Below are 25,562 nucleotides of genomic sequence, written 5' to 3' on the forward strand. Positions count from 1 at the left end.
ACCACACACTCTGAATGCATTCTACAGAGTATCTAGACTCATTGCAAAGGTGAGGAAAAGAAGGGCTGTTGATGTCTGTCCTTCAAAGTAAACGCCAACCAGGAGCAAGTATGTGCAGGTCCTACTGCTGCCTGGAAAAAGTGGCTACAGATCCCTGGCTGTGGGTATGTATATTTATTAAACAAAATTTCAAAAATAAAAAATACTTATTAAAAATAAAAATCTGAGGACAGGAGAAGGCCTGACTAAGTAAGAGGAGGAGGCCAGAGAGTAGCCTTGAGGCTGAAATGTGCTGGGGTAAAACAACTGGGATATGCCACGTGCTTAACCAAAAAAAAAAAAACCCCAAAACAACAAAACAAAACAAACAAACAAACAAAAAACCCACAAAAGGGTAACACCATAATTCTCCTCAAATAAGATTTATACTAGTAAATGTTTGTCTTTAGCTGCTAGCTGGAAAAAGCTTGCCACAACTGCAGTTTTCCCTAATATCTTTACCAAGCATACCATTACTCAACCTCCATGGTAGTGATACCTGGTAAGTCATCTGAGTTAATCCACAGAAACATGTTAGTGCTTCTGCTCATGGAAGGATTATACTGTTCTGTTAATTTTCATGTTAATTATTGAATAGCCTTATGCCAAATACAGTAGTGGAAAAGCAGAAGCCTTTTAGGAGACTTTAAGGCTTATATCACACAACTTTCATGTTATTAACACATTCAGATTGTTTGTGAAATCGTCCATTTGAACCAATTTACTCCATGTATATACTGAAGGGCTAAGGAAAAGAAAGTCTTTTAAAATCCGTGCTCTCACTGATATCTATTAGCAAGAGAAAGTTGATGAGGAAAATACCACACATGACCTCTGTAGTTCTAAATTTTTTCCAGGGTTGCCACTTCCCAGTACAAGGACTCTTGTGTATTCAAAGCCTGCATTCTGTTCACACATGCACGACCATATGTCTGGACTGATTGTCTACATCACTGCTTTCTCCTGTGCCACACTGGTGTCACTATTTCAGTGTTGTTTTTAGTATCTGGGTCTCCATGTACTAAATAAAAGAAAGAGTTCAACTATTAAAACTTTCTTATTTAGAGTTTTAAAATATGCAGAAATGATCATTATTCAGACATGAGCAGCAAATGCATAATACACCTATAAATTGATGGGACAATTTCAGTTAAGTTTTGATAAGATTTAGGTGTCTAATCTAGTCCCAGATGGTCCCCCTATAGTCAGTGAAGCTCTACAGCTGCCTCTAGACAGCAGATATCTTAGGATAAGTATCAAAATTAGGCTGGTGTAAGATCTAATCTGCTTTCTAAAGATGACTCTACCTCTTCATTAGCTATAGGACATGCCTAGCCAACAAATTAGGACTCATTAAATAACCCCTGGACAGCTAAAATTAGGTCAAAGTACTTCCATCCTTTCTGACAGACCTCAGATCAGAACCTTCTCACAGAAACAGCTGCTACTGTAGCAGCTTTGCCACTGCTCTCCACTAAAGCTCCAGTTTAGTCTTTTATTTTTCATCTTTATCTTAGTTCTTGTAGTTCCTGTGATGCCTTTGAAATCTCCTCTGAGTTGTCAGTACCACTTAGACTTAAAGAGACTGCGACTCAAATGCACCAAATGGATCCTGGCATGCAGACTGTCAACAGCTTCACAATTCCCCTCAGGTATTCGCACACCTATAGCACTTAGAGTACCTCTCTGGGTTTTACTCAGCAACAAAGCTACATTTCCTGCATTATTTCTGTTGTCTCAGTGTGCATGCTGCAGTCTCAGGTTCCCTGTTATGCATCATTAGCTTTGTCATCTCTCAGGACATGGAAATTTTCTTTTCTCCCATGTTATCAGCTACACTGAGCCAAATTGAGGTCTGCCCTATGTTAAAATCACTTAGCCAAAACACTTAAGATATCTTCCAGTGTTTCCAAGGCATTAGGCTTTTCAGTTGATAATTGTTCCTGTACTGTATTTATGTTGGTCAATGTCCTTGGAGCTCAGCAGGGAAAGGAAGTGGACAATCTTGGTCCTGAATCCTCAGCCTAACCCACAGTAGAGAACTCTTTGCTTTTTAAAAAATATTGTATAACTTCTACAAATGGAATGGGTGTTGACTGCATATTTTTGTGTATTTAATAAAAATGAGGATAAAACCTTTGGATTTTTGTTCTCCTTTCAAAGCTAAGAAATAATAATAAACTTCACCAACTTTAATGAGAGTTCACTTACATTCCATTATGCAGACAGATTATTTTTTTTTCTTTTGAAATCTTAACATCCCCAGATCTCTATGTGATCTTCTGTTGAATGCAGAGTTTAGGGAAAGTAAAAATACTTTTGCCCTAAGAATAGAAAAAGAATAAGACATAATTTGAGAACTATAACACTGAACGGTTCACTCTTTACTCTAGCTCTGTAAGTGTAATGACAGAGTGACCATTTATTGAGATGTTCATTTCAGAAACAGATTACACATTGGTCTGAAAATAAGATGTCAGCTGGTGCCCTCATGTGGATATGTGTGCTGTTATGTATAATAGAAAATGAAACTTTTAGTCAAAACAATGCCATAAAAATTTTAGGATCTCAGTTTTGCACACAGAATTTGGATGGTTTGATTAAGATATGCTTTCTCTATTTGCTAGCAATGCAGTCTATCCCGTTTTTCTTAGTTGTAAGGAGAATTTCCTAGTTGGATGGCAGATTGTAGCATGGCTTTTAACATTAATATGAAGTACAAAACTGAATTCATTCTTAACTGTGCAGTCACAACTTACCTCCCCTACAAGAACTACTGATTCATATTAAAAAGTAAAAATTATCAGTTGACTGGCTTTCAGAACTAATCACACAATTTTTTTTTCCAGGGTCTCGAAAAAAATTCAGACTAAAATCTTTCTCAAAAAAAAAAAAAAAAAGTCTTTATTACTTACAAACAAAGCATTCCAGTCATATAGGAACACAAAGGAACATAAAGAGAAGAATTGAATAAACACAGGCCACACAGGCTGATGGAAATTATTCCTGTTTGATCAACCTTAGTGGAAGACATTTTAAGTCAGGACCCAGCCATGTTTTTCTGGAAATGTGTGGAACAGGTGAATGAAGAGCATAAAACATGTCCAACAGGAATACTAATTCAGTTTGTAATGACTAATTCAGTCAGCTCAACACATTGACTATATGATGATTAACATCTGCAGACTGTCAGCAAGGCTACTACATAGAAAGTAGGTATGAGAGGTATGGGAGGCATGGGAACACAGCATGAGGCAAACTGCAGCCAATGCCTGAGGAAGGGTCAGTGCAGATCTCCTAGTACCTCTTGTGGTAGAGGTGCTTACAAAAGTGTATGCATTTTTCACTCTATTAATGCTAAAGTTTAAGTGTTGAATTAATCAGCATGTTTAAATACAAGCCCAGCATTCTACAGAATCATGAAAAGACTGAAGACAAACCACATAGAACACTTCAACATATATCAAAAGAATTCAGCAGGTAATACAACCAGAAACCAAATCTAAGGTAGACTACCATTTGCAGAATATCCTATCACAATTATGCTGTGTGTGCTCCCAGTATATGAAATACTGCTAAAACTTCAATGCAACTTCCATTTTCAAGTTCAGCAAAGCAACTACAATGGTTATAAAAAACTACGAAGGAGGGTACCCACAATGTGTAATCTGGTATGACAAAACCCAAATTGTAAACTGGTGAGTAAAGAGGTTAGTTTTATTTTCATCAGCCACCCAGTGATCAGGTAACTCCTGTGGAATTCCTGTGGAATTTCACCAGTTTCAGCAAATTCATATTATAAAATGTTTCTTACCTTGTGCAGTGTTTCAAATCCTTAAACATCATGATAATTAAAAGGCCAACAATTTAATCTGGGAATGTAAACTAAAACTGTACTTCTCCCTGTGCTTTGTAAAAGGAGCACAGAAGAGCACAGAAGCCAAGTGAAATACTACAGACAAGAAATTTCAACTTTTTAAATGTAGTATCAAAGATATAACTTGTAGATTGGGTAACATTCAAAACTCTTTGCCTTTGCAACTACTTTGTTACATGAATTTGGGGCTTTTGTAGTTAATAATGAACTTTTGGAATTACAGTTTTTTTCTTTATAATGACAGATAACACATTTGATATTTTTAGCATTTAGATTATCCAGATCAAATGATAGCTGAGTAGATCAGTAAAAGGCACTTTAAAATATGAGATGCTATGGGTTAAAACTTGTGTTTTCCTTTGGTATTGAATGTTGCAGAAATAGTTTTTACCATTCATTTTTGAATGCCCTAATGCCGTTTCCCTGCATTATTCAGAGCATGCTTAATGATCATCCAAACTCCCATAGGTAGCTTTATTTGAATGATGCTGTTGTGCATGTTGGTTTAATATAACCTTTAGCTATCCTTCGGGGTAAAGGACAGTATGGAAATGAAAAGAGGTCATCTCTTTAGTAATAATGTAGCTGTCAATGGAAAAGGAAAATACTTTATGCAAAACCTGAAAATTTATGGATTTTTAAAAACCTTACTTAAGAAGTTACATATTTCACTTACTGCTGTTGCATAACAAAAATAAAAGAAATTCTTGTAGGAAAGACTTGCCCATAAATGAGACAGTTGAACAGAAAGAGTTGTGTGCCTATGAATTATAGTTTCAGACTGCTTATACTCTGTATTCTTTCTCTGTACTTGTGCAATGAATTTGTACTGGAAGGCCTTCTTAAACTGGGTGATCTATTGGCTTAGGGAGCTAACAATTAATTCCAGATGTGGTCATGCTCTTCTAGCCCTTCAAAAAGTAACTACTGCACCATCTGTTTTGTAATAGACAATTTCAAAGAGTGCCAAGGGGAATGTTAAAATCATTGGTCAAATGGCCACATATACCTCGCACACAGGAATCCTAAAGGTCATAGTGCCTCAGACAGATTCATATTTTCACATTTTTCTCTCCATTGTTCCACCATGAAAACTAAAGGAACAGCTCTCCTTCCTCCCAAAATAGGAGGGAGATGTTTTCCAGATTACTACCAGCGTTGACATAAGATGAGGCCAAATTCAGATCTGAATTCAGTGGAATGACTGGAATTCATGGTGACATATCTCTTATACCTGCCACACTTTTGGATCTTTGTAGATTACTCTGAACAGCTTTGTTTTTCCCTCCTTTCCTTTTTTTTTTTTTCCTAATGAACTCACTAGCAGAAGAATAATGCTGAACTGACTTCAGATCTGGCTGGTTGCCCAAGATAAATAAAGAGTGCAACAGGTAATGAAGGGTTATTCCACATCATAGTAATTTTTATTTAATTTTTCCTGGTTATTTCAGGAAGCTGGAAGGAAAGAAATGGTGTCTGTCTTCTGAATACTGTTATACATCAATATCTACATCTCGGGTGTATAACAAAGATGCATGTCTAGCATCAACATAACTTAAATTCCTCACAACAGTAAAACTGAAGTAAAAGAAGTTCTCTTAAGACTTCCTAAGCATAAATCTGAACATTAGAGCAGTAACTAATGATTTATACCAAACAGTCCTGAGAAAAAGTCTAAAATGAAAACAAAAGGAAACAGAAAATCTACTAGAGGTTAGACAATCACAATCTTTTGCAGTCCCAGAGAGTCACTTTTGCTGCAGTGACATTAAGTAAATCATTGGTAAAAAGGAAAAAAAGATTAACAGTATGTCTCCAGTTCATTCCTCTCTTTTTCTTTTTTTTTTTTTTTCCCCCATTACATAGAGTCATGTTTTATACCAATTTTTGCAGTAAGTTATTTTAAAAACAGCTTAGGACTTGCAGACTAGCTCACCTAAGTTTTGTTGACTTCGCTGTGGTTCTATCCATTCAACAGCACCCTGCAGAAACAGTGTAACCGTAAGCTTAGTGTTGTGTATACTCCAGCTAGATAGTGGAGTTCGAAGTTTGCTGCTGGTAAGTAAAAAATAAGTTAATAGGAATCCTAACCATTTGACTCTCTTTAGTATTACTAGAATTGAATTTCTTTAAGTCGTAGTCTATTTGGGTGGTGTAAGAGAATTCCATACAGTCAGATTTGCACTTTTTCAGTATTAAACGTTATTACAATAAAGGAAGGTTGAAAAGCAGAATAGGAAATGTCTGCTTTGGAGGGCTTCATCACAGCTTCATCTCAGCATTCTGAGAGGCTAACACATACAGGGGTGTGGGAGAACGAATACACACCTGTTAGATAAAGCAAAGGCCCCATGGCTCAGAACAAGATTTAATTCAAAACATAAGACTCAGTAAATAACACTTAGAACTAGATGATATACATTGTAGCTACTCACAATTACACCAAAAGTTGCAGGAAGAAAATGGCGTCTGAAAGAAGGACCCAAACCAGAAAATATTTTGAGAGAAAATCATGTGGAGATAGCCTATAGAAATTATAGAGAAGAGAGGGTTTTGAATCCCAGTCTCTAAAGACCTAATGTATCTCCTCCAGAACTATAGAAACAGCTTCCATTTTGCCTGGCGCCGGTGTCTACTCCTCAAAAAACCCACACAAATAAAGGAAAGCAATATGAACCAAAATTCACTTTTGCAAACTGAGCACTGTAGTAGTTACACCTCTCACTGAGGCTAGTATTCCTGGAAGAAGAGACCTCCAGAATGAAGAGGAATCTAGGAAGAGTTTTGGTTTACACATTCATTTTACACCTCAGCTTAATTCATACTGTTGTTTAAGAACATTTAATTTCTTTGTATAGGTTCTAGAACCTAGCTAATAGATTATCCTACTCTACTGCTGTCCTTTCTAGGCACAAATTCTGCCTTTAACGAAGGGCTGAAGACTGAGCCATCATCTGAAAAATACTCAAGAATTAGCTTAGGTGAGTCACTAATTGGAGCTCAAATAAAGAAAACCCAGAAATTCACTGCCAGTAGCTCCTCTCTCCTTATTTCATAGTGGACCTAACTCTAAATTCAACCCGGAATATAAGGATAAATCTTTCAAAACTCACTGTTTTCTAGGCTTAGAGGCTAATTTGCTCCAGATGAGCCCAGCACTCAGTCACCTCACCTTAAGGACAGCCAACTGTGGCACATCTTTTGCACAGGAAAAACATGCCAGCCACTTGCTAGCTGGGTCATATATACCTTTTCAAAGTAAGTTATTTAAGACTTATAGATCCAAAATTAAACAGCCCAGAGAAGAAAAAAATCAATCATTTTACTCACATGACACATGCTGTCTTGGGGAGAGTTCAATCTGCAATAGTAGTAAATCATTTACAAAAAAAGAATACAGTTTAAATCACTTACTTGTTCCACACAGCAGAAGATTAGCACATGGTGTACAAACTCCATGGAAATAACAGTATTTCTACTGCATATTTTTCTGGAAAAATTTATCACTGTAACTTTCGCTGACTTTGTACTTCAGAGGCAAGAATTATTACATAGAAAAGTCTGTTTCTTTTCTCAGTCATTATTTTAAATGGATAGTAATCATGTATTTGAAGGTGCTTTATTCCCCCCCCCCCTTTTTTTTTCTGACATTATTGTATCCATCTAGGACGGATGTTTTTTCCACCTGTCTGAATCACAGCCACCAATGGCAAACTCCATGTCACTGATAAAAACCACAGTTTCCCTGGCTGACCTGGTAGGAGCAGCTTTTCCTTTACTGTTACGGGGTTACAAACGTTACCAGGCAAGCACAGAAATAACCCTGGCCACCCACAAAAATGCAGTTTTGGGGTACAACTGCTGTGGGCCTGGCCGCAGCATCTGGCACATACCCCATGCTGTGTTCTCCTCCTGCCCGGCGCACAACGGCAGGAGATTGGCCATCATTCCTCCACCACATCTTTCCATACAGGGAGTTCCTGACGGTTTATGGCTGGCCAGGGAGAGGCAGACGCCCCAACAACCTCCACACTGAAACAGAGCCTAACCCAGAATCCTGTATCAGCATTTTGGAGGGTCTTTAGCTTTTACATGTTATGTATACCTATTAAGTGCCTGTATAGTGGATGTATAATATCTGCAGGGCAGTGGACACGTTTGAAACCACTTGCAATCCCTATGCACTCTGCAGACTGAGCCCATGTGATAATCCGCCTTTTAAGCAAAAACTAGAGGCTGCGTTTGGGCCATAAACGCACAGCCTCTCACCTTCTGTTCTCCCACCATCTCCCACAGCCGCCTCACACCTCCATTACCGCCGGGGCAACAGAAGGTGCCCGCCTCCGGGCTACAGCAGCCCAGGCCTGCCCATCCCGACCCTACCGGAGCGAGGAGCCGCCGCGCTCCCAGCCTAGGCCGCAAGGGGCGGTCCGGGCACGACGCTTCTCGGCCGGGCGCAGGCGCACCGTGAGCCCGCGGCGGAGGGCTCCCCGCCCGCGGACGGGGCTCCATGCGCTGCCAGGTACGTGCAGCCGGCCGGCGCCTCTGGGGAGCGGGCCCCGGCTGCAGGCGAGGCGGGTGCCGGGGAAGGGTGGACGGCGGGGCGTCGTCAGCCCCGCTCTTTAGCGAGCAGAGGTGCCCGGCGGGCGAGGCCTGGGCGGCGGGAGCAGTGCACGGATCCGCGCTGACAGACACCCCCCTTCGGCTCCTCTCCCTGCTCTCCTGGCAGCCGGGGAGCGCCACAGAGCTTTATCGGCGTTAAGGCAACCCAAACCGGCAAAACAAAACCCAGGGAAAGCTTTTCCTCACTCCCGTTTGGTTTCGGTTGTTTGTTTTGGTATTATCGGAGAAGTTAACGTGCAGTAGCGTTGTTTTCCTTCGGTAGGCCCCGCTCCCCTGACGCCGTTTGTTCCCGGGCAGGTCTCGGTGCTGTATTTTGCCCGGAGCGCGGAGCTGGCAGGGCTTCGGAGTGAGACCCTCTCGGTGCCGCGGCGGATCACCGCGCTCCAGCTCTGGGAGGAGATCGTCAAGGTGCACCCCAGGTACTCGGCAGAGCTGCTGCCGCCGTGACGCAGAAAGTTCAGTGGCACCGGGGCTTCTTTGATAAACACAGGTTCAGCATCTGGAGTTGAGCTGGAACATATATCGCTACTTTGGTACCATAAACCCAGCATTAGTACCTTGTTCTTGTAACCTGCAGCAAGTGTTCTCTGTTTTGGCCAGTTGGAAGTGCTGTAGCTTTAGGTATAAACAGGGAAAGGCTAGGTTCAATAAATGTACACTAAAGTTAAGCCTGAGGGGTACCTTGAGACGTGGCCTGTTGTCTAGGAGGGCCACAGTGTGGTAAACATGCTGCATGTGAGGACTGAGCTGTGTTACTAACCTGTGGAAAAGGTGAGATGGCTCAAGGAGGAATCAAACATAGCCAGGGCAATAAATAAGAATAATAGCAAGCAGGTGTTTTTGATCACTTACATTTAATGGTACTGTTAGCCGTTGATCAGAGCTTACAGCATGCTCTAGAAGGCAAGTCAGGAAAGGAGCTGAAGCTCTGCCACAGGTTTCCAGCCACTCAGCCACTTACACAGTAAATAGGCTTGGCCACTTTCTGTCTCCTTTGCTTTGAAAAAAATGCACAAACACCGACTGCTGATGGCATTTCATAGCAAGTCTGGTCCTGGGAGTGTGCAGTTGTGCACTGTAAGGACCCATGTAGCACTGCTGCTCTCTGGAGGTGTCAGCACAAATTCCCCCTCAGGTTAAGGCTGAGAGAAGGTGCTCAGTCCTGTCAAGAATGACTCTGATAGACAAAGGGACAAAGGTGCAACACTGTTCTGGAAGGTGGAGAAAAAAAAAAAAAAAAAAGCAATAAAGGCATGGTATAACAGAGGTTGAGGTTCTCAGGATTTAGTGTTTAATGCCTTGGAATTTCCAAAACTTTGGATTTAGGTGCCAGAGTCTTCCTTTAGGCACCACCATTTTTTATTTGGCCTGCTCTCAAAGGCAATGAATAAAATTAACCATTTATCAATGCCATCTGTTTTCAAGTGTCATGCTCTAACCAAATGTTGGACCAGGGACCTTTTTCTTACAAAAAACTGAGACTAAGTGTGTTTTGGGGGAGGAGGCAGTAGGGAGTGTATGTATTTTACTTTGCATCCTGTGTATTTTACTTTGTGGCAGAAGCCGCAGCAGCACCGTTTGTCAGTTTGCCATAGTTTGTCAACTTTGTCCTTTTATGAATGATGACTTGGGGCAGTACATTTTGCATGTGCATATACTTCACAGTGGCCTTCTTGGAAAATGCTTCTGCTTCTAGCTTTTCTGGAAAACCTCAACTTAACTGTAGGGCATTGACCACAGACTTCTATTCACATTGCTAATGGATATTCAGACTGCAGCTTGAGCATACTTGACAATGCTCTTCTGTTCCACCCATTTTCCCCAGTGAATTAACTCACAAATGACATTAATTAGAGCCCATCCTTCTAATGGGCACTTCAGTTTCATAGCTCTGCTCAGTTCCTTAGTGGCTTGCTTTGCTTCCATACAGTCCTACACTTCATGCTGCCCTCTGAGACAGTGCTACTGTGTTTTGCGCAGCCTGTGCCTTGCCTACTTTTGTTTATCTGGCTGGTAGGAAATAAGATAATTTTTGCTTTCACCCTTTTGGCATGCCTACTTGTTTCTAGGTGATAGAGCTCTCTGCCGGCAGTGCCAGATTCTGGAGCCTCACACAGTAGCAGTTACCCCACCTGTACCTTCTAAAAAAAGCATTTGCATTCTTTTTCTGGTGTATTACTGGCGTTGCCCTCATACTCACCATTTGATTGCACTTAGTCATGAAAGTGAGTCCCTGTCTCATGGTATCCAGAGCTGTGGACTCTCACAGCAAGGTCTCACAGATGTGAAATCCAAAATTATGTAGAAGATCTGCCAGAAAACACACCATATCTGCCTTCTTAGTTCTATAGCCAGTCCTTATTAATAGTAAATTTCAGACCTGTAAGTACAAAAGACCTAAAGCCTCATAAACTGTGAGGTTATACTAGAGCAACTGTCTGACTAGTGAATCTTCATGAGATCTCGCAAACAGCATCCCATAATGCCTCTTGCCGTGTAAGAAAATTGCTGTAGTCCAGCCAGGCTGAATCAAGGGAACATTTCTTTCTAATCCCAGATCGGATGGTTGCTACCTCTTGAGTTACCTACTTTGTTAGAAGCTGCTGAAGTGCTAAAGTGGGTTTGGTATGCATTGGTTCATTCTGATGCAGGCCTGTGACAGATGCAGTTCTTGACTTCTGAAAGTTACACTGACTTGGTTTCTGCATAACCACCACAGGAGGACCTGAGTAGGAGGTGGGTGTTTGTTGTATTTTTGTAAGGGTATTGCAAACAGGATTGCATAAGTCTCAATGCTGTTTACCTCAGCTGCACTAGATAGTGCAGCACTTTGCTGTTTAATCAAATCTCATGTTTAAATGCAAACACTCTATTTAGAAATCTGTTTGTGCTCCTGCCAATTCCCTTCAGGCTTGCTGTCATCCGGGATCAAGTAGTTTTTGCTGTTCGGCAGGAGTACGTGCTTCTTGGAGATCAGCTCCTGGTTCTGCAGCCTGGAGACGAGGTTGCCATTATCCCACCAATTAGTGGAGGATGAATCTACCCAAGTTCTGTTAGGTAAGTATCACTTCTTGCTTAGTTTCCTATGGAGTGTCATCCTGTGCTAAGATATTTCATGGATTCTGTGTAATATTCCAGTAATTTATTTAATTTTTATTTTTGTTTAGGTCCAGAGATGTGATTGCAGTTCTCCCCTCCATATTGATACTCTTTTGAGAGAACATAACTTGTTTTTCCTGCTGCAGAAAACGTTGACCAGAAACTACAAGTTAGTGCACCAGTAAATGATTAATGCATAAACGGTAATTCAAAGAAAATTGCCAGAGAGGTCAGTCATCATTTTGAATTTGGGTTTTGGGTCTTGTTACTCTTTCGCAGTTGTTTCTGTCTGCCAGTGGATATGCAGCTTACCAAGTAAGATAATAATGAAAAACCTCATGCCACTTTTTTAACAGATGATACAGAAAAAGAAGTGACTGCTGCATTTTTTTTTTTTAATTTATTTTTTTTTTAGAATTTGCTGTCAAAGGAACAGGTAGCCTTAGAAGAACTTCATTTCTTTGCATGTGTTGAAGTGGCAGTCCATGTATTTTTGAAGTCCATTCTAACTCTAACAATCTGTGATTTACTACAGCTCGTTCCTTTCCTGCTCCTCAAAATACTTTGTGTCCTTCTCATTCTTACATGAACTGATGACCGGTTTCTGCTCAGAGAAATTAGAAGTGTCTCCTGTGTCACTGCAACAGACTGATAATATGAGGTTATAAATGTCCCAGAGAGGATTAGAAGTTGAATTCATGTTTATCAGAAATCTCTATTTTAAGTTTTGTTTGATTTCTGGATAAGATGGGGAGGAGGGGCTGATAGTCTTGCCACAAATTTACTAGCACAGTGGTCCATGCTGGTTGATTGTACTGTTAAACTGAGCCCTCAGACTAGGTCTAGTTTTGTTCTACTGGAACAGGCTTTCTTACTAGGAAATAAACCTGTTTGCCTTAAAAACCAGGTCACTGCTTGATAATTTGCAGTTGAGGCAAGGCTGCCGAGAAGTGAATTTGTAATGGAGACTGGTCTCTTGAGGCAAGGAAGTAGATGGTGCATGTTTTCTGTATAAATTGAGGCATCAGCACTGAATATAAAGCAGTTGGCCAGTGCTAGTATTGCCAAAACCAACAACAGAGTTTGTCTGGTTTCAGCTTTTCTAGTGAGCTATGGATGAAAGCGAAGATGTGCCAAAAGATTTTATCAAGCTCAAGTCTGAAAAGCTCTCTGTAGAAGAAGTGTCAGAGCTGGTCATTTCACCATGCTGTGGGGCAGTGTCTCTGTTCATTGGTGAGTTTAATATTTCTGAGCTGGATCTTTGGATGTGTAAATAGTCTGATTGTGCACACCCCAAACTCATGCTTCTCAAATAAAAAAATTCCTGGACCAAACCCAAGATGTTTAGAAAACACATTCTGAATTATTTAGAACAAGACCATGGCAGCTCTTGAACAGTTGCACTGGAACAAAGTGGTGAGAAGCTTCCTTGCTGTTTCAGCTGTCCTAGGGCTGACAGAACAACAGCTCTGGAATACAGGATTGCCTGGGAGCTGTTTTCCCCACACCCTTGGCCATAACTTGTTCAAGGTGTGAAGTGGGATGTTGTGGCTAAGCAAATCACAGGTCTGTGCCTGTATGAAAGCTCCTGCAACTCAGGCCTTTGTTGAATGTAAAGTACTGTTTTACCCATGGGAGGGTGAAGGTTAAGCTTTGGTGCTAGCTCTGTCCTGTTGCTTAATGTACATGGTACTCATCTAGAAACCCTTTTGTGTTTAAGCCGTAGTGCTACTGGTCTTCTAACTACTGAACACTTAAATGTTACATGGGCAAATGCAGTAATAGCACCTTAGCTGTTACCACAGGAGATGTCTCAGCCTTGGGCATTACAGACTGCAGACTTGTATAAACTAAATTCTTCCTTGTCTATCAAAGATTTCTCTTGTTCAAAGAATCCGTTTACACAGCCATGATTAGGGGAGGTTTTTTGTACTTGCACAGTGGTGACCTTGACTGTAACAGAAGATCCAGGGTTTTATTTGGTATTTATATGTAACATATTATTATATAATAAATGTGTAATGTAATATATTATAAACATATAGTATATATTTATTAGTGATTTTGGTTGATAAATCATTTTAGGTACTACAAGAAATAATTTTGAAGGGAAAAAAGTGATCCACTTAGAATACGAAGCATATATGTCAATGGCAGAGACCGAAATAAAGAAAATCTGCAGAGATGTTAGACAAAAATGGCCATCAGTCAGACATATTGCAGTGCACCATAGACTTGGGTATGTATGGCCAGACCCCATCCTTTTGCATGTGGAATATTAATCCTTGTCTGGTGCATGGCTGTGCTTACATAGTTGCAGGATGTGCAGGAGTCTTTTATAAACTGTGATGCAGCAAAGCTTGCACTGTGGAGCTAAGTTTTAGAAATTGTCTTTTCAAAGATGTATATATAGGTAGCGTTTGTTGGAGTGCATGTTTAGCCAGCAGGATCCTTGATGCTGGTGTGATAGTTTGCAAGTGGGGAGAAGGGACTGAGATTTCATTCTAGGAAAGGGGAGGCTGTTGGTTTATTTGTTTATTTTTTTAAAGATGTGAAGTTGGCAGCACTTTTTTTCCCCCCTCTTTTCCATTGAGGTACCACAGAATGTTCTTATTGTCAGATTTAAGTTAAATTATGCCATAGGGAAAGTTTTAAGATTGTGGGAAGGGGAGAGGCATGGTAATTGCCAGCCATGTTTGCTGGAGAACCTCCTGTTGTTCCTTGAGTCTTGGATAAGCATTTTCTCTTGGTTTCAGAACACGTAATGCTAGTGTCTGACATAGTTTTGAACCTTCATGGTTCATCAGATTTCTCACTGAAACTAGCAGGGTATGCAGAGTATGTTGCAACCACTTGTTTCCTTTTCTCTCAGCAGAAGGAACTCAAGGAGGTGATAATAAAGAGTAATATTAGCTCTGAGGGGTAGTTTCCTTAGATTTCCTCTATAGGCAACAGCGGGAGTGCTTCTCTTGAGGGCTGAAAGCATTTAAACTTAGATTTTCATACGACCTCATTGCCAAAGGAGTATTACTATAAAGGGATGGTTGGTAGACAACTCTTGGGGATATTACTCTTGTGAGGCACAAAACAAAACCTTGTGCTACTTCTGTTAATAACACACCAAACAGGAAAAACTTCATAATTTTAAACTCAAATTTGTCAAAAAGTTTTCGTTGCAAAATCTGCATAGTTTGAAGCGCTTAATTTCTTCTTTCACAAATTCTTGTGCAAACTGAGGTGATTTCTTAGGTTTTTAGATAAGAACTGGCTGTTCCTAACTTATGGTTCATTATTAAGCCAGTATCCAGTGAGTTTCCTATGTGCTGTTGCAAGTTAGTGATTTTCCCCTTTTAATTCCATAAGTTTTATTATTAAAAAAAAAAAAAAGAAAGAATGGAAGAAAAAAAGCCTATGTCTGGTGGGTTTATTTATTCTGAATTGTGGAATTCTCACATCTGGTACTGATTTTGGTTGTGGTTTTCTTTCTTTTAAAAAGTGTATAATCTTGAACATGGCTTGACACTTGCTCAGTATGAATGAGTCAGGAGAGTGTGTGGCCAGAATACTGACGTGACATGGCCACAACTTTTGGGTGCTCTTGATGTTAAGCATTAGCTAAAGCTGCTGTTGTTCCTCTTCTCTCCCTAGTGTGGTTCCAATAACTGAAGCAAGTGTAATTATTGCAGTCTCCTCTCCACATAGAGCAGAATCCCTTGAAGCTGTAATGTACTGCATCAATAGCTTAAAAGCATCCGTCCCAATATGGAAAAAGGTATGTTTGGGGACAAACTTGATTTTAGGCCTGTGCCGGAGTCTTGGACAGTTGGTCTGAAGGCTGCTGCTGCTTTTAAGGGAATCTGCTGAAGCATTGCGGGCAGCAGTTGCTCCTGATGGATGTTAAATGTCTAGCACCAGTGGATTTTCTCTAATTCAGCCAGGCGCACCTGTGGCAGGTAGGGCATCTAGAAGGCCCTCCCTTGCCTGTACCATCCAGCTCATCTTCCTTTAATGCCATCCTGGGATCAAAGCAAAGGAGCCCTGAGGCTTTCTGAGTGGCAGAACAGTTCCGCACAGGCTTCTGGAAGAGCTTTGAGTCAGATTTGCTTTGGGCAGCATTATAGTTTGCAAGTAAAAGTGGCTTTCTTGTATTTCTGTTTTCTCCTCATCCCTATGGCTTTGAGAAAGCACAAAGCATTAAGCAACAGCACATAATGAAGGGATGACCAGAGGTCCCAAAGCTAGTATGGGCACACAACAATGTGTGAAGAGACCAGCCTGGGTCTAGAAGAGCCTCCTTGTATAACCACAGTGTTGCATGCAAATAATGAGTCTTACCTCTGCTTCTGTCCCAGGCAGAATTTGCCATGTGGAAAGTGTGATGTTCTCCTCATTACTCCACTTTTCTGACACTTCTTTCAGGAGACTGGGAGTTCTGTGGTTCCAGAAAGAATAAGCAGGGTCTCAGAGCTCTGCTGAATGTGCTGGATAGGACTGGACTGCTGCTGGGTAGTCCTGGAGGTTAAACACTCACTGTATTTTGTGTATTGTAATTTTTATTTTTTTAATACTGACATGTTATATAGACTTGATCCCTATAAATGATGATACAGTAACATGGCAACATGCAAAAAGGGCAGTTTCAGATATGAGTGCTGTAGACTGTACAGCTTTTATATGTAATTTCTTCTAGATCTCTTTCTTGAATTGACTTCAGTATGGATGGGCTCTTCTAAATTTAATAGGGCTCAGCCTGAGAGTTATAATCTACTCACATGTAAGTCAGTATGTTCTAAGGGTGCTGCCCTCTTTTCTGTTTGCTATCCAAGTGCTGTATAGTCCTGTTGTGATCAGTAAATAATAGCAGGATGGCTGTTGAGTTGTTTGGCCTGGCTTGTGGCTGTATGTAGCAGACTCCACAATATTTCCCATTCTTTGTTTATATTTGCAGGAGATTTATGAGGACGAATATTCTTGGAAAGAGAACAAGGAATGCTTTTGGGCAAATTCAGGAAAATAGCTCAACTCTTAAAAATAAAGTGTTACTGTTTCTAATGAGCGTAATGGTTTAGCTTTGAGTTGTTTTTACGAAGAATCTATATATTTTTAAACAGGTGTACTAGACATTTCAATCAGTAATTTGATTAAGACTAAGTGAAATAAATGAGTAATAATTAGGTGTTCTTAACTCTCCTTTGAAATCATCTCAGTGCATTTTTGACACGGAGTAATTTTTTAATAGAATTTACCTAAAGTTCTTGATCGTGAATTGTTTTGTCTTCTGTGATACATACTACTTTAGTGGATTTACATTGGTAGTCTTTGTTCACTGACTGTATGGGAGGTCAAAACAGGACAATCGTGGGTTTTGGGTTTTTTTTAATCTTAAAGAAATTCACTAGTAGTTAAATTTTATATGACTGTAGAGTCATTTTGCAAGCTCTGTGCTGTTTTGACATTCTTGTAACATGAAAGCTACTTGAAGTAGATGAAACATTTTGGTACAGAGAAGCAAATACAAACTATTCTCAAGAGTTATTAACTTTTTAGTAGTGGGTGCATTCCAGTAGCTCTGTCTCACAGCAGCATTTTTACTATGCAGCAGATCCTACAAGTCCGTTGCATTAAAAAAATATGGATAGACCTTGATTCAATGTTAGATCAAATATTCTACCAACAGCAAACTTGCGTTAGCAGTAACATGCAAACTTGTAACTACTTAATGATGTCTAGACATGATTAATTTTGAAGGAGCTTTTTTGGCTGTGTAATTGTATGGTGCTGCAGAAATAAAGATCCCCAAGCTATTATGATAAATAGACAAGTATAAGTTTAATTAGTTGTAGTAGCTCAACTTTAGACATGTTAGGATTCAAAGTCATCAAAAGTGGATTATTTTTTCAAAGGAAAGGAAGTCTACTGAACTTCTTGCAGTTTATATATGCATTTATATTCACATTTAGGATTTTAATAGAGTTTTCCTCTTGTTACTGTTTTGAAACCTAGTTAAAAGTTAGAGACTGACATAATATGCCTGTGCTTCCACTGGAAACAATGGGCTGCTCATCTGAGTAAGAGAATTTTATTTACATTATTTACAGAATGACAGAATGGTTATAGTTCGAAGGGACCTCTGGAGGCCATCTAGTCCAGCCTTCCTGCTCAAGCAGGGTCACCTAGAGCACATTACTCAGGATTGTATATTATTTTAATGTGCCATGATAGTGTTTCAGTGCTGAGAGTTCAAAGTCCCATTATGTATGTCATTTTTACTGATGTTGAGAGACAGTTTTATCTATTCGTCATTATCAGTGTAGACAACATAGATACAAAATAAGGGAAATGAGGTAAAGAAAAGTAAAATAATCTGCTCAAGTTTATATATGGTTACATCACATGACACTTAAATCTCAGCTGAGTAACCCATTTCATTTTGTCTGCAGTAAAAATCTACAAACAGCTGCTAGCTGTACAAAATAAAATGAGAAAAATAGTCGATGATCTTTTTTCTCCCCAGTGATTTCAATCAGTCTTAATATTTAGTGATGGTTACTGTATCTGAATTAAATAAGTAAACCCCAATGAAACATACAACTTCAGGCAGAAGCATGGTTAATAGTGCTTATTAACTTATTGATGCACTTTCCTCAGTGAAGTGAGAGAGTCTTTCCTCTGCAGGACAGCAGCTGCTCCTTGCGTGCTTACACATGTGCAGCCTCCAGACAGTGTGGGCCCTATTATCTAAGCATAGCTGAGCAAATTCAAAGTTGAATATTCCTTTGCTTTGGAGGCTGGAGAGAAGCCCTCTGCTATTTGAATGACATTTGTACAGAATCCTGAATACACATCAGTTCTTGTATGTCCTGATTTCAGGACATGACTATCAAGTAATTCTTTCTGGTTTTAGGAAAGAAAGAAATACACAAACTTTTCAATTTTTTGGTATTCATTTTCCCATGTTCATGTTTGTTGTTACCATGCAATGAATTAGCATACGAACTTCACAAAAATAAATGGCTAGCTTGCCTTGTAGTGGATGGTTTATGAATGAAGTAAAACCTATGCAGTGCTTGCATACTGGTGCTGTGCTCTTATACAGAAAAATAGTGGTATTAAAACAGTTAAATTGTACTCAGGCCCCTGTGACCAAGGGCAGTTCTTGTGCTGCACTAGTGTCTCTCTACTGCTGCAGCTTCCTGGAGTATTTCTCCAGGGTGACCTTAAGTGCACCTTCCCCATCAGCAGTGCAGCTGGGAAGGAGGGTGCAGAAAAGAAGGGAAAGAATAATTGTGTACTTCCCCGCAGTGACCAGCAACAATGAATGGAAGACATGTTGTACTGAGTCACAGCTGAGTGTTACAATGTGTGTACACTGCCATGGTCAAAACAATGAAATGTCATTTTGTGTCCCTAGCTGTGCATGAGGCAAGTACTGCTTTGTTCTGGAACAATGATGTATCAGTCTTGTGTAACTTTGGGTTCTTCATCTGGCATCTAAAAGCGAAATGGAAATACCCTTAGGAGGGGTGGTGTGCATAATCAGAGGTAAAATGTATCTCACTGAAATTTCAAGTCCATGCCCCCAGCTCAGTGTTGTGGCTCCCTCTGTAGGGCTACCGTCTCTGCTAGGGTATTATTGTAAGAAAGCAAGTTACTCTTAAGATAGCTGCCTAAGGCTGTGTCTGGAGCGACCCAGAAGTGCTTCCAAATTTCCAGGCCAGGGGATGAATCCCAGCTGTGTCTGACTGCGTGTCAGGGAAAGATGCAGCTGCACATGTCCTGGTTTCCATACATGCAGGACTAGGCTGCAGATGATGGCTACCTTGTGTTCTGGGTAGGCAGCTGCAAATCTATATATAATGAATGTAGTCCTGGCTTTCTGGGATGAGAGCTGTTTCTCTGCCTTGGCTATGGGGGAGGGGAGGGGTAGGGGTAATCCCAGCTCCTCTGGGGCTCTCCCAGGTGTGCCACAGTGTGGTGGTGGCTCCAGGTGCAGACAGATGTTCCCGAGACCAGACGCTTAAGACCAGAGGATCATCCTGTGATTCCTGTAGAGATCTCCCAGATGGGGGGTGTTTGTGGAAAGGAAGAGCATGTCTTCAGAATGAGAATGTTTCTTTCTGAAGAGATGTCTTGATCTTTGCTGGCAAAATATGAATGCACTGAGCCATCCCTTTGTCTGAGAGAACGTCCATATACCAACATTGCTTAATTTTAAGAATTGCCTTTCCTGATTTTGATCTTTTATACTGCTCTGTTCTCAAGAGAAACTCAGCCTGATGCATACTATGAAAACAGTTACTGATGGATTGTCAGGAAATTGGGAGTGGGACGGGATTGTGTTATGAGGAGCCTACCCAGGAGATGGCAGCCAAGAGACGGCTGTGCGGGAGGAGCCGCTCCCAGTCTGCCCAGGTGCTGCCTCTGCTGGGAAATACAGGCGTTGGCTTCGGCTGTCACTCATCTTAAGTGTCACTGTCGCACTCAGGAATGAAGCCTTTCTATTGCTCAGCTTCAAATGAGATTTTCGGCTCTTCCCTTACCTCGTTTTTCCCACAGCCGTTCAAGGAATCTGTACTTTTATAAACTAATGCATTCATTTGCTCCATCAAAAACATTAAAGGAAAAAACTTCTAGAACTAATTATTAACGAAGTGAAACTGTCTGTGAAAGCAGAAAGTGCAAACCCTTGCCTCTTAAAAAGTTCTGGAATCTCACTGGAGCTCTTCCACTAAGTGTCCTTAGTTCCACTAAGTACCTGTGGAGGTACTTAAGGAGGGAGAGTTAAGAATAGGTTGATGACTATAAATCAGAAGTTTGAGTAGCTAAGGCCTGTCTTTAAAAACAAAATAGTCAAACCAACCATACAATTTCATCTTACCAAGTGGGACGAAAGTTAGCATCCTAATGCAGGTCTGTTTTAAAACTTCTATTTTGACTGCTTTAAGAGAAAGATACAAATACATTTTAAAGACTGTTAGCACAGCAAAGCCTGTGATTGCATATTAATAACTGATCATAAGTGAGGGCAGAAATGTTGACTTACAAGATAGAATTTGGCTATTCTGAGGCTGTTAAAACTATGTATACTTTATTACCCCTAAAGGCAATAAAAAGTTGTGGCAATTAGCTACAGATTTTGAGATTCATTTTCATACTTCATTTTCTTTAGTCTTTGATTTTGAAGTTTTTGTTGTACCTCAGTTTTGGATATAAAGGGTACTACATTGTCGTGGTTTAACTCCAGCCAGCAATGAAGCCCCACACAGCTGCTCACTCAGTCCCCCCTGGTGGGATGGGGAAGGGAACTGGTCTAGTAAAAGCAAGAAACCTTGGGCTGAGATAAAGATAGTTTAATGGATAAAGCAAAAGCCACACATGCAAAGCAAACCAGTGTGTTCATTCACCGCTTCCCATGGTCAGACAGATGTTCAGCTATCTCCAGAAAGTAGGGCTCTGTCATGCATAACAGTTATTTGGGAAGACAAATACCATCACTCCAAATGTCTCCACTTCCTTCCTCTTCCCTCAGTTTTATATACAGAGTGTGATGTCATATGGTGTAGGATATTCCTTGAGTCAGTGGGGGTTAGCTGTCCTGGCTGTGTCCCCTCCCAACTCCTTCTGCACCCCCAGCCTGCTTGCTGGTGGGTTTTTGTGATGAGCACAAAAGCCCTTGACTCTAAGTACTGCTCAGCAGTAATTAAAACATCCCTGTGTTACCAACACTATTTCTAGCAGAAATCCAAAACACAGCCCCACACCAGCTACTGTGAAGAAAATTAGTTCTACCCCAGCCAAAACCAGCACATACACTCTGAATTTCAGTTCTACAGAACAGTGCGAGCTGGTGAAAGATGGAGTTTTGTGCCTTAAGATTAGGGTAGTCTGGTTCTGTGTTATAGAAGTGTTGGTAGCCTCATTTATGTACCACAGTTAAAAGCATGGAGGAGTTGTGGGGGAAGAAAAAAAGAAAGCTCTGTGAAAGTGGCTAGTTTTCAGGTCATAGTTACTGCCATGATTCTTTTACTATTGTCTTCTTATCTTCCTTTCCCACCATACTTCTGTTGAAATGTTGCATTCATCTTTTCCATTGTATGCTGGGGAGTAGCTAGAGCTGGTGTCAGAACATGCCAGTGCTGACCAATTCTGTACACAGTATAAAGTGCAGGGCATAAGAATGGCAAAATACAGTGTCATTTTAGATTCCAGTGATGATAACCCCATGTATATAGGAAGACCTGACCACATTAAGGTTTCAACACCCAACTATTCAACCAGACCTATTCAAATATAGATAGTTTGCACTACTGTGAACTTAGACTACAGTATAGCTGACCAGTAGTGTTATACTCGTGGCTATAACAATCAAGGCATGAAGTGCAGCTTCTTTGTATATCTAGCAGAGTCATCCCCTTAGGGTTTTCATTATGTGCTACTGGAACAAATACGTATTTGGCCCCATTTTATGCAGTGCTTCTCTTTAGGGTGCTGTTTGAAAAATAAACGACTCTGTGTTAAGCAGTATTCTTGGTTTTATTGTAGTAACACTGTTGGGCCCTCAGGTGGGCACTGCAGTGGTACAGTCCCTGCTCTCATAGAGCTTACATGCTAGCTTTCAGAAGTCAGTTCACTACAAACTCTGTTGTACATCCCAAATCTGTACATGTGCTCATATGGAACTAAGTCTGATTTGGACTTGATTAGTACTTCAAGAAGTCAGCAACTAGATTTCAAGACCAGAATCAGATCCAACTTGAGTTTGCTGAAGGTGTTCCTGACTTTTCTTGCTGCAAGCACAAACGGAAGCACATGCCAAAGCTCAGCATTTTAGAATATTTTTTCACCTGTAAAATGCTGATTTAGAAAAGTAGACCTAAAAAGAAAACCAACAAAAACCCCAACAACCAACCCCTTGCACATAGTACAAAATATACATAATATTTCCAGCATTATTTGTGGCTGTGCCAAGTTAAAAGTGCAATAAACTCACCCATTACATAAACTGAACTAGCCATTTAAGTATTAATTGTAAAAGAAAAACTAGTAACTTGAAGTGGTTAGGATACAAAAACCTTACCTATTTCTATGCCTTCCCTTTATTTTGGGAAAAAAGTATTGTGTTCAGGCTGGGGGAAAATTCGTGTCTGGGACAAAGCAAAACCCAGTGAAGACTGGTGAATTGCAGCGTCATTGCTACCTAACAAACTGTAAAATCCCCAAAAAAGCTGGATGTCAGATACTGACCTGTACCTCCTGCTGAAGGTGGAAGAAGGAAATCTGGGTGGATACCTCCATTTCCCTTGCAGACAGCACCAGAAATGAAGGATGCTGCCATGTGCTGTGTTGTGAAATTCCCCCTCTGGGCCTGCAGTGCATGACCTTGGTTATGAAGGAGCTTCCCACACATACGGGTGTGGGGTGTTTTCTTCCACACAAGTTTATACAAGAACTGAGGCAGACAATTTTTTATGTTTTCTTTCAGAGCATCTGCCCTCAGGGTTTATAATTATAAAGTCAGGAGCTTATTTTTTAGTTGTATGAAATTGCTACATACTTTTTTTTTTTTTACTTTTAAAATAATTGTTTTGGGCATAAACTCAGCTGATGGCAACAATCTTGCTTGACAGTCAAGATTAGAATCTGGATTGTTTTTCAAAATGTTAGAAAAAACCCAAACAACAAAACATCCCAAAACGTAACATTTCATAGCTACAATACAAATCGTAAACTCTTATAAAAGTACACTGGTCACAATCCAGCTGTCACTGCAAATGAAGCCATTGTTTGCCAAAGAGGTGGTTGGCTCCCAACTGATTACCAATCACAAAAGACTGAGTAAAACTTTGAAACAATCGCAAGACTAGTTTTTGAAGAGTCCCTCAGAAAATAATCTGAAAGGTGCCTAAGCATAATTACAATCTAGCTTTGGGGGAAAGAAAACATGACTTTGGATTCTGATTCAGGCACATTTAAATGTTTTCAGGTAATTTAGAAACAATCTCACTTCCATGGCAGTGTACATATAGGCAAAACACACATCTTCTCTCAGAATCAATTATAAGCGTAACTGCCAGCCATGAGAGAGACAGGCAGCCAAAATGCCAATTCCCCTGACTTACCAGTCTTACAGCATGTGCCTCTTTAAGACTGAACTTTCATTAAAACCAGGCAGCATTAATGGCACCTGATAAACTTGAGGTGTGTAACCAACACAGTCACCCAAATGTGTTCAGAGCTCCTTCCAGAGCACTACAGTACTTTAATGTACAAAACATAAGTTAACTTCATCATGGCATGAACATGAGGGACCAAATAAAATGTGACAGGTAAGAAGGTTATACTGAACTTTGGTCTCCTGGAGGGCACTGAGATGCTAAAGAAACAAGTGCAGTAAACAATTTACAGAGCTTAGATCTTCAGTATCCCCTGTCCTAATGCACATACTTCCTCAGTGATCATCCCCTTTAATTCACTCCATGCTTTAAGTCAAGTCCTGCAGAATCTTTCATTACAGAATTGAAATGCAGAATCCTGACTGTCTTCCCTATTTATGTATACCTAACCAAACTCACGTCAGAGGGACTGTGAGCTTAAAGCCCAGTGTAACAGTAGTGGTAGTGCTTCCCAAGCTTAAGTCTGAAAACCAGTCACAACATTCAGAAAACATGCTGTGATTATGAAATTCATATTTTTTTTCTCAGAGAGAAAGTATGCAGAAGGCAGCTATACATACTATTTGGCAGTATTTCCCCCAAACAATATACTTCAGTAATTTAGTTGTGACCTTAGTGCAAGGAATATGATGAACTTTTGGAAGAGTTTGCCCATCCAGTTGTCCTGTAGCACCCAGACAGGCATCTTCATATGCAGTTCCCACTTTATAGATTAGTTAAAACAAAGGGTTGCTGGTGCAAATTATTTCTCTAAGACAATAAGGATGGAGCTAGTCAATGAAAAAAATTACTTTTCTTCTCCCAGTCTGGAAGCAGTATTCACCACACATTCATCATCAACTTAATAGAAAATGTCCTTTACACATATGGTACTTGTCAACTGAATTACGAACTGATGCCATTCCACAATAATCTGAAATAAATTGCTCTGTTTCACTCTGCAGTGGATCAGGAGAAGGACTGCTGGCACAATATGTTACTGTAAACTCCAGACCTGCCAGTTCTAAGGGCTAAGTTTGTTTAAAAGGCAAAAATTTCCAAGAAAAGGCACTATAAATCATTTTGGGGGAAGAAACAGAAAAAAAAAACCAAACCAAAAAAACCCCAACAAACTGTCCTGCAGTTACTCTTATAATAGAGTAGAATTTGTAAAATATTTTCATCTATAAAAAGACACTTTTCATGAAAAATGTTTAAATGTTACTAAGCTTTAAGGCACTCCAGCTGAAGAATCAACTGGATCACAATTAATGTTGGTGGCTCAGATCTCTTTATCCATGTAACTCATCTTCTTCAGTCTTTGTCTTTTGTTAGTTCTGTAATTTCATCAACATCTTCTATATCCTGTGTCATTTTCTCATACTGTCTCTTGAAGAAGCCAAGCTGTGAGAAGTATTAAAATAACACCACATCACAGTAAGTCATTGATAGTTACTTTACTTAACTAAGCTAAACAGTGTGGTGGTAGAAATGCATATGTGTACATGCACACACATACAGTGTTTGATTTGTAGACAATTCCTAACTCTAAAAAGGAGCTGCCCTAAAACTCCTGCCTGGTGAAACTAAATGTCAAAACAGCAGTGCTGATTAGCCAGTTGACTCCCTGCCAAGGTGCCAGCATCTCCTTGGAGCACCAAGAAGCCCTTCAAACACCAGTGCCCTGGCACATAGAACTTCTTTCTCCTCCTGATCTTGGTATCCTTTGTAAATGACCTTTTGTCCTCACCCTTCTTTGTTGTCTTTTTCCT

At 40.3% G+C, this 25,562-nt stretch overlaps 3 protein-coding genes across 12 annotated transcripts in view; 2 read left to right on the plus strand and 1 right to left on the minus strand.

Moving 5' to 3' along the window:
• The first annotated feature begins 8,334 nt into the window (after positions 1 to 8,334).
• MOCS2 (molybdenum cofactor synthesis 2) lies at positions 8,335 to 11,794 on the plus strand. Of its 2 annotated transcripts, none has more exons than XM_065663200.1 (4): positions 8,335 to 8,438; positions 8,837 to 8,958; positions 11,450 to 11,596; positions 11,707 to 11,794. In XM_065663200.1, exons 1-3 carry the CDS (start codon positions 8,427 to 8,429, stop codon positions 11,574 to 11,576), a joined length of 261 nt encoding a protein of 86 aa, XP_065519272.1. In that variant the 5' UTR covers positions 8,335 to 8,426; the 3' UTR covers positions 11,577 to 11,596; positions 11,707 to 11,794. The 2 variants fall into 2 exon arrangements, with proteins under 2 accessions (XP_065519272.1, XP_065519273.1); XM_065663201.1 differs by having other exon boundaries at positions 11,493 to 11,596.
• LOC136005591 (molybdopterin synthase catalytic subunit) overlaps positions 11,778 to 25,562 on the plus strand; it is a 40,356-nt gene continuing 26,571 nt past the window's right edge. For 6 of the 8 annotated variants that reach the window (XR_010608805.1, XR_010608807.1, XR_010608804.1 and 3 more), the window contains exons 1-4: positions 11,778 to 11,867; positions 12,736 to 12,871; positions 13,724 to 13,877; positions 15,287 to 15,410. Coding sequence is in view for 2 of the 8 variants with exons in the window: in XM_065663198.1 (XP_065519270.1) it covers positions 12,751 to 12,871; positions 13,724 to 13,877; positions 15,287 to 15,410; positions 16,587 to 16,655 (468 nt within the window). In the remaining 6 variants the exon portion in view is untranslated. The other 2 variants (XM_065663198.1, XM_065663199.1) reach the window with 2 other exon arrangements.
• Positions 23,623 to 25,562, minus strand: part of ITGA2 (integrin subunit alpha 2) — a 68,408-nt gene continuing 66,468 nt past the window's right edge. For both annotated transcript variants that reach the window (XM_065663197.1, XM_065663195.1), the window contains one exon: positions 23,623 to 25,194. In XM_065663197.1, coding sequence (XP_065519269.1) covers positions 25,105 to 25,194 — 90 coding nt within the window. In that variant the 3' untranslated portion in view covers positions 23,623 to 25,104. The remainder of the gene's footprint in view (positions 25,195 to 25,562) is intronic.

Source organism: Lathamus discolor, chromosome Z, assembly GCF_037157495.1.
Source record: "Lathamus discolor isolate bLatDis1 chromosome Z, bLatDis1.hap1, whole genome shotgun sequence".
NCBI classification, from domain to species: domain Eukaryota; kingdom Metazoa; phylum Chordata; class Aves; order Psittaciformes; family Psittacidae; genus Lathamus; species Lathamus discolor.

Bases quoted from the DNA above. Each gene is read 5' to 3' on its own strand.
- MOCS2 (XM_065663200.1), top strand. The intron at 8,959-11,449 runs GTACTCGGCAGA...AATTCCCTTCAG, and splicing joins ATCGTCAAGGTGCACCCCAG to GCTTGCTGTCATCCGGGATC.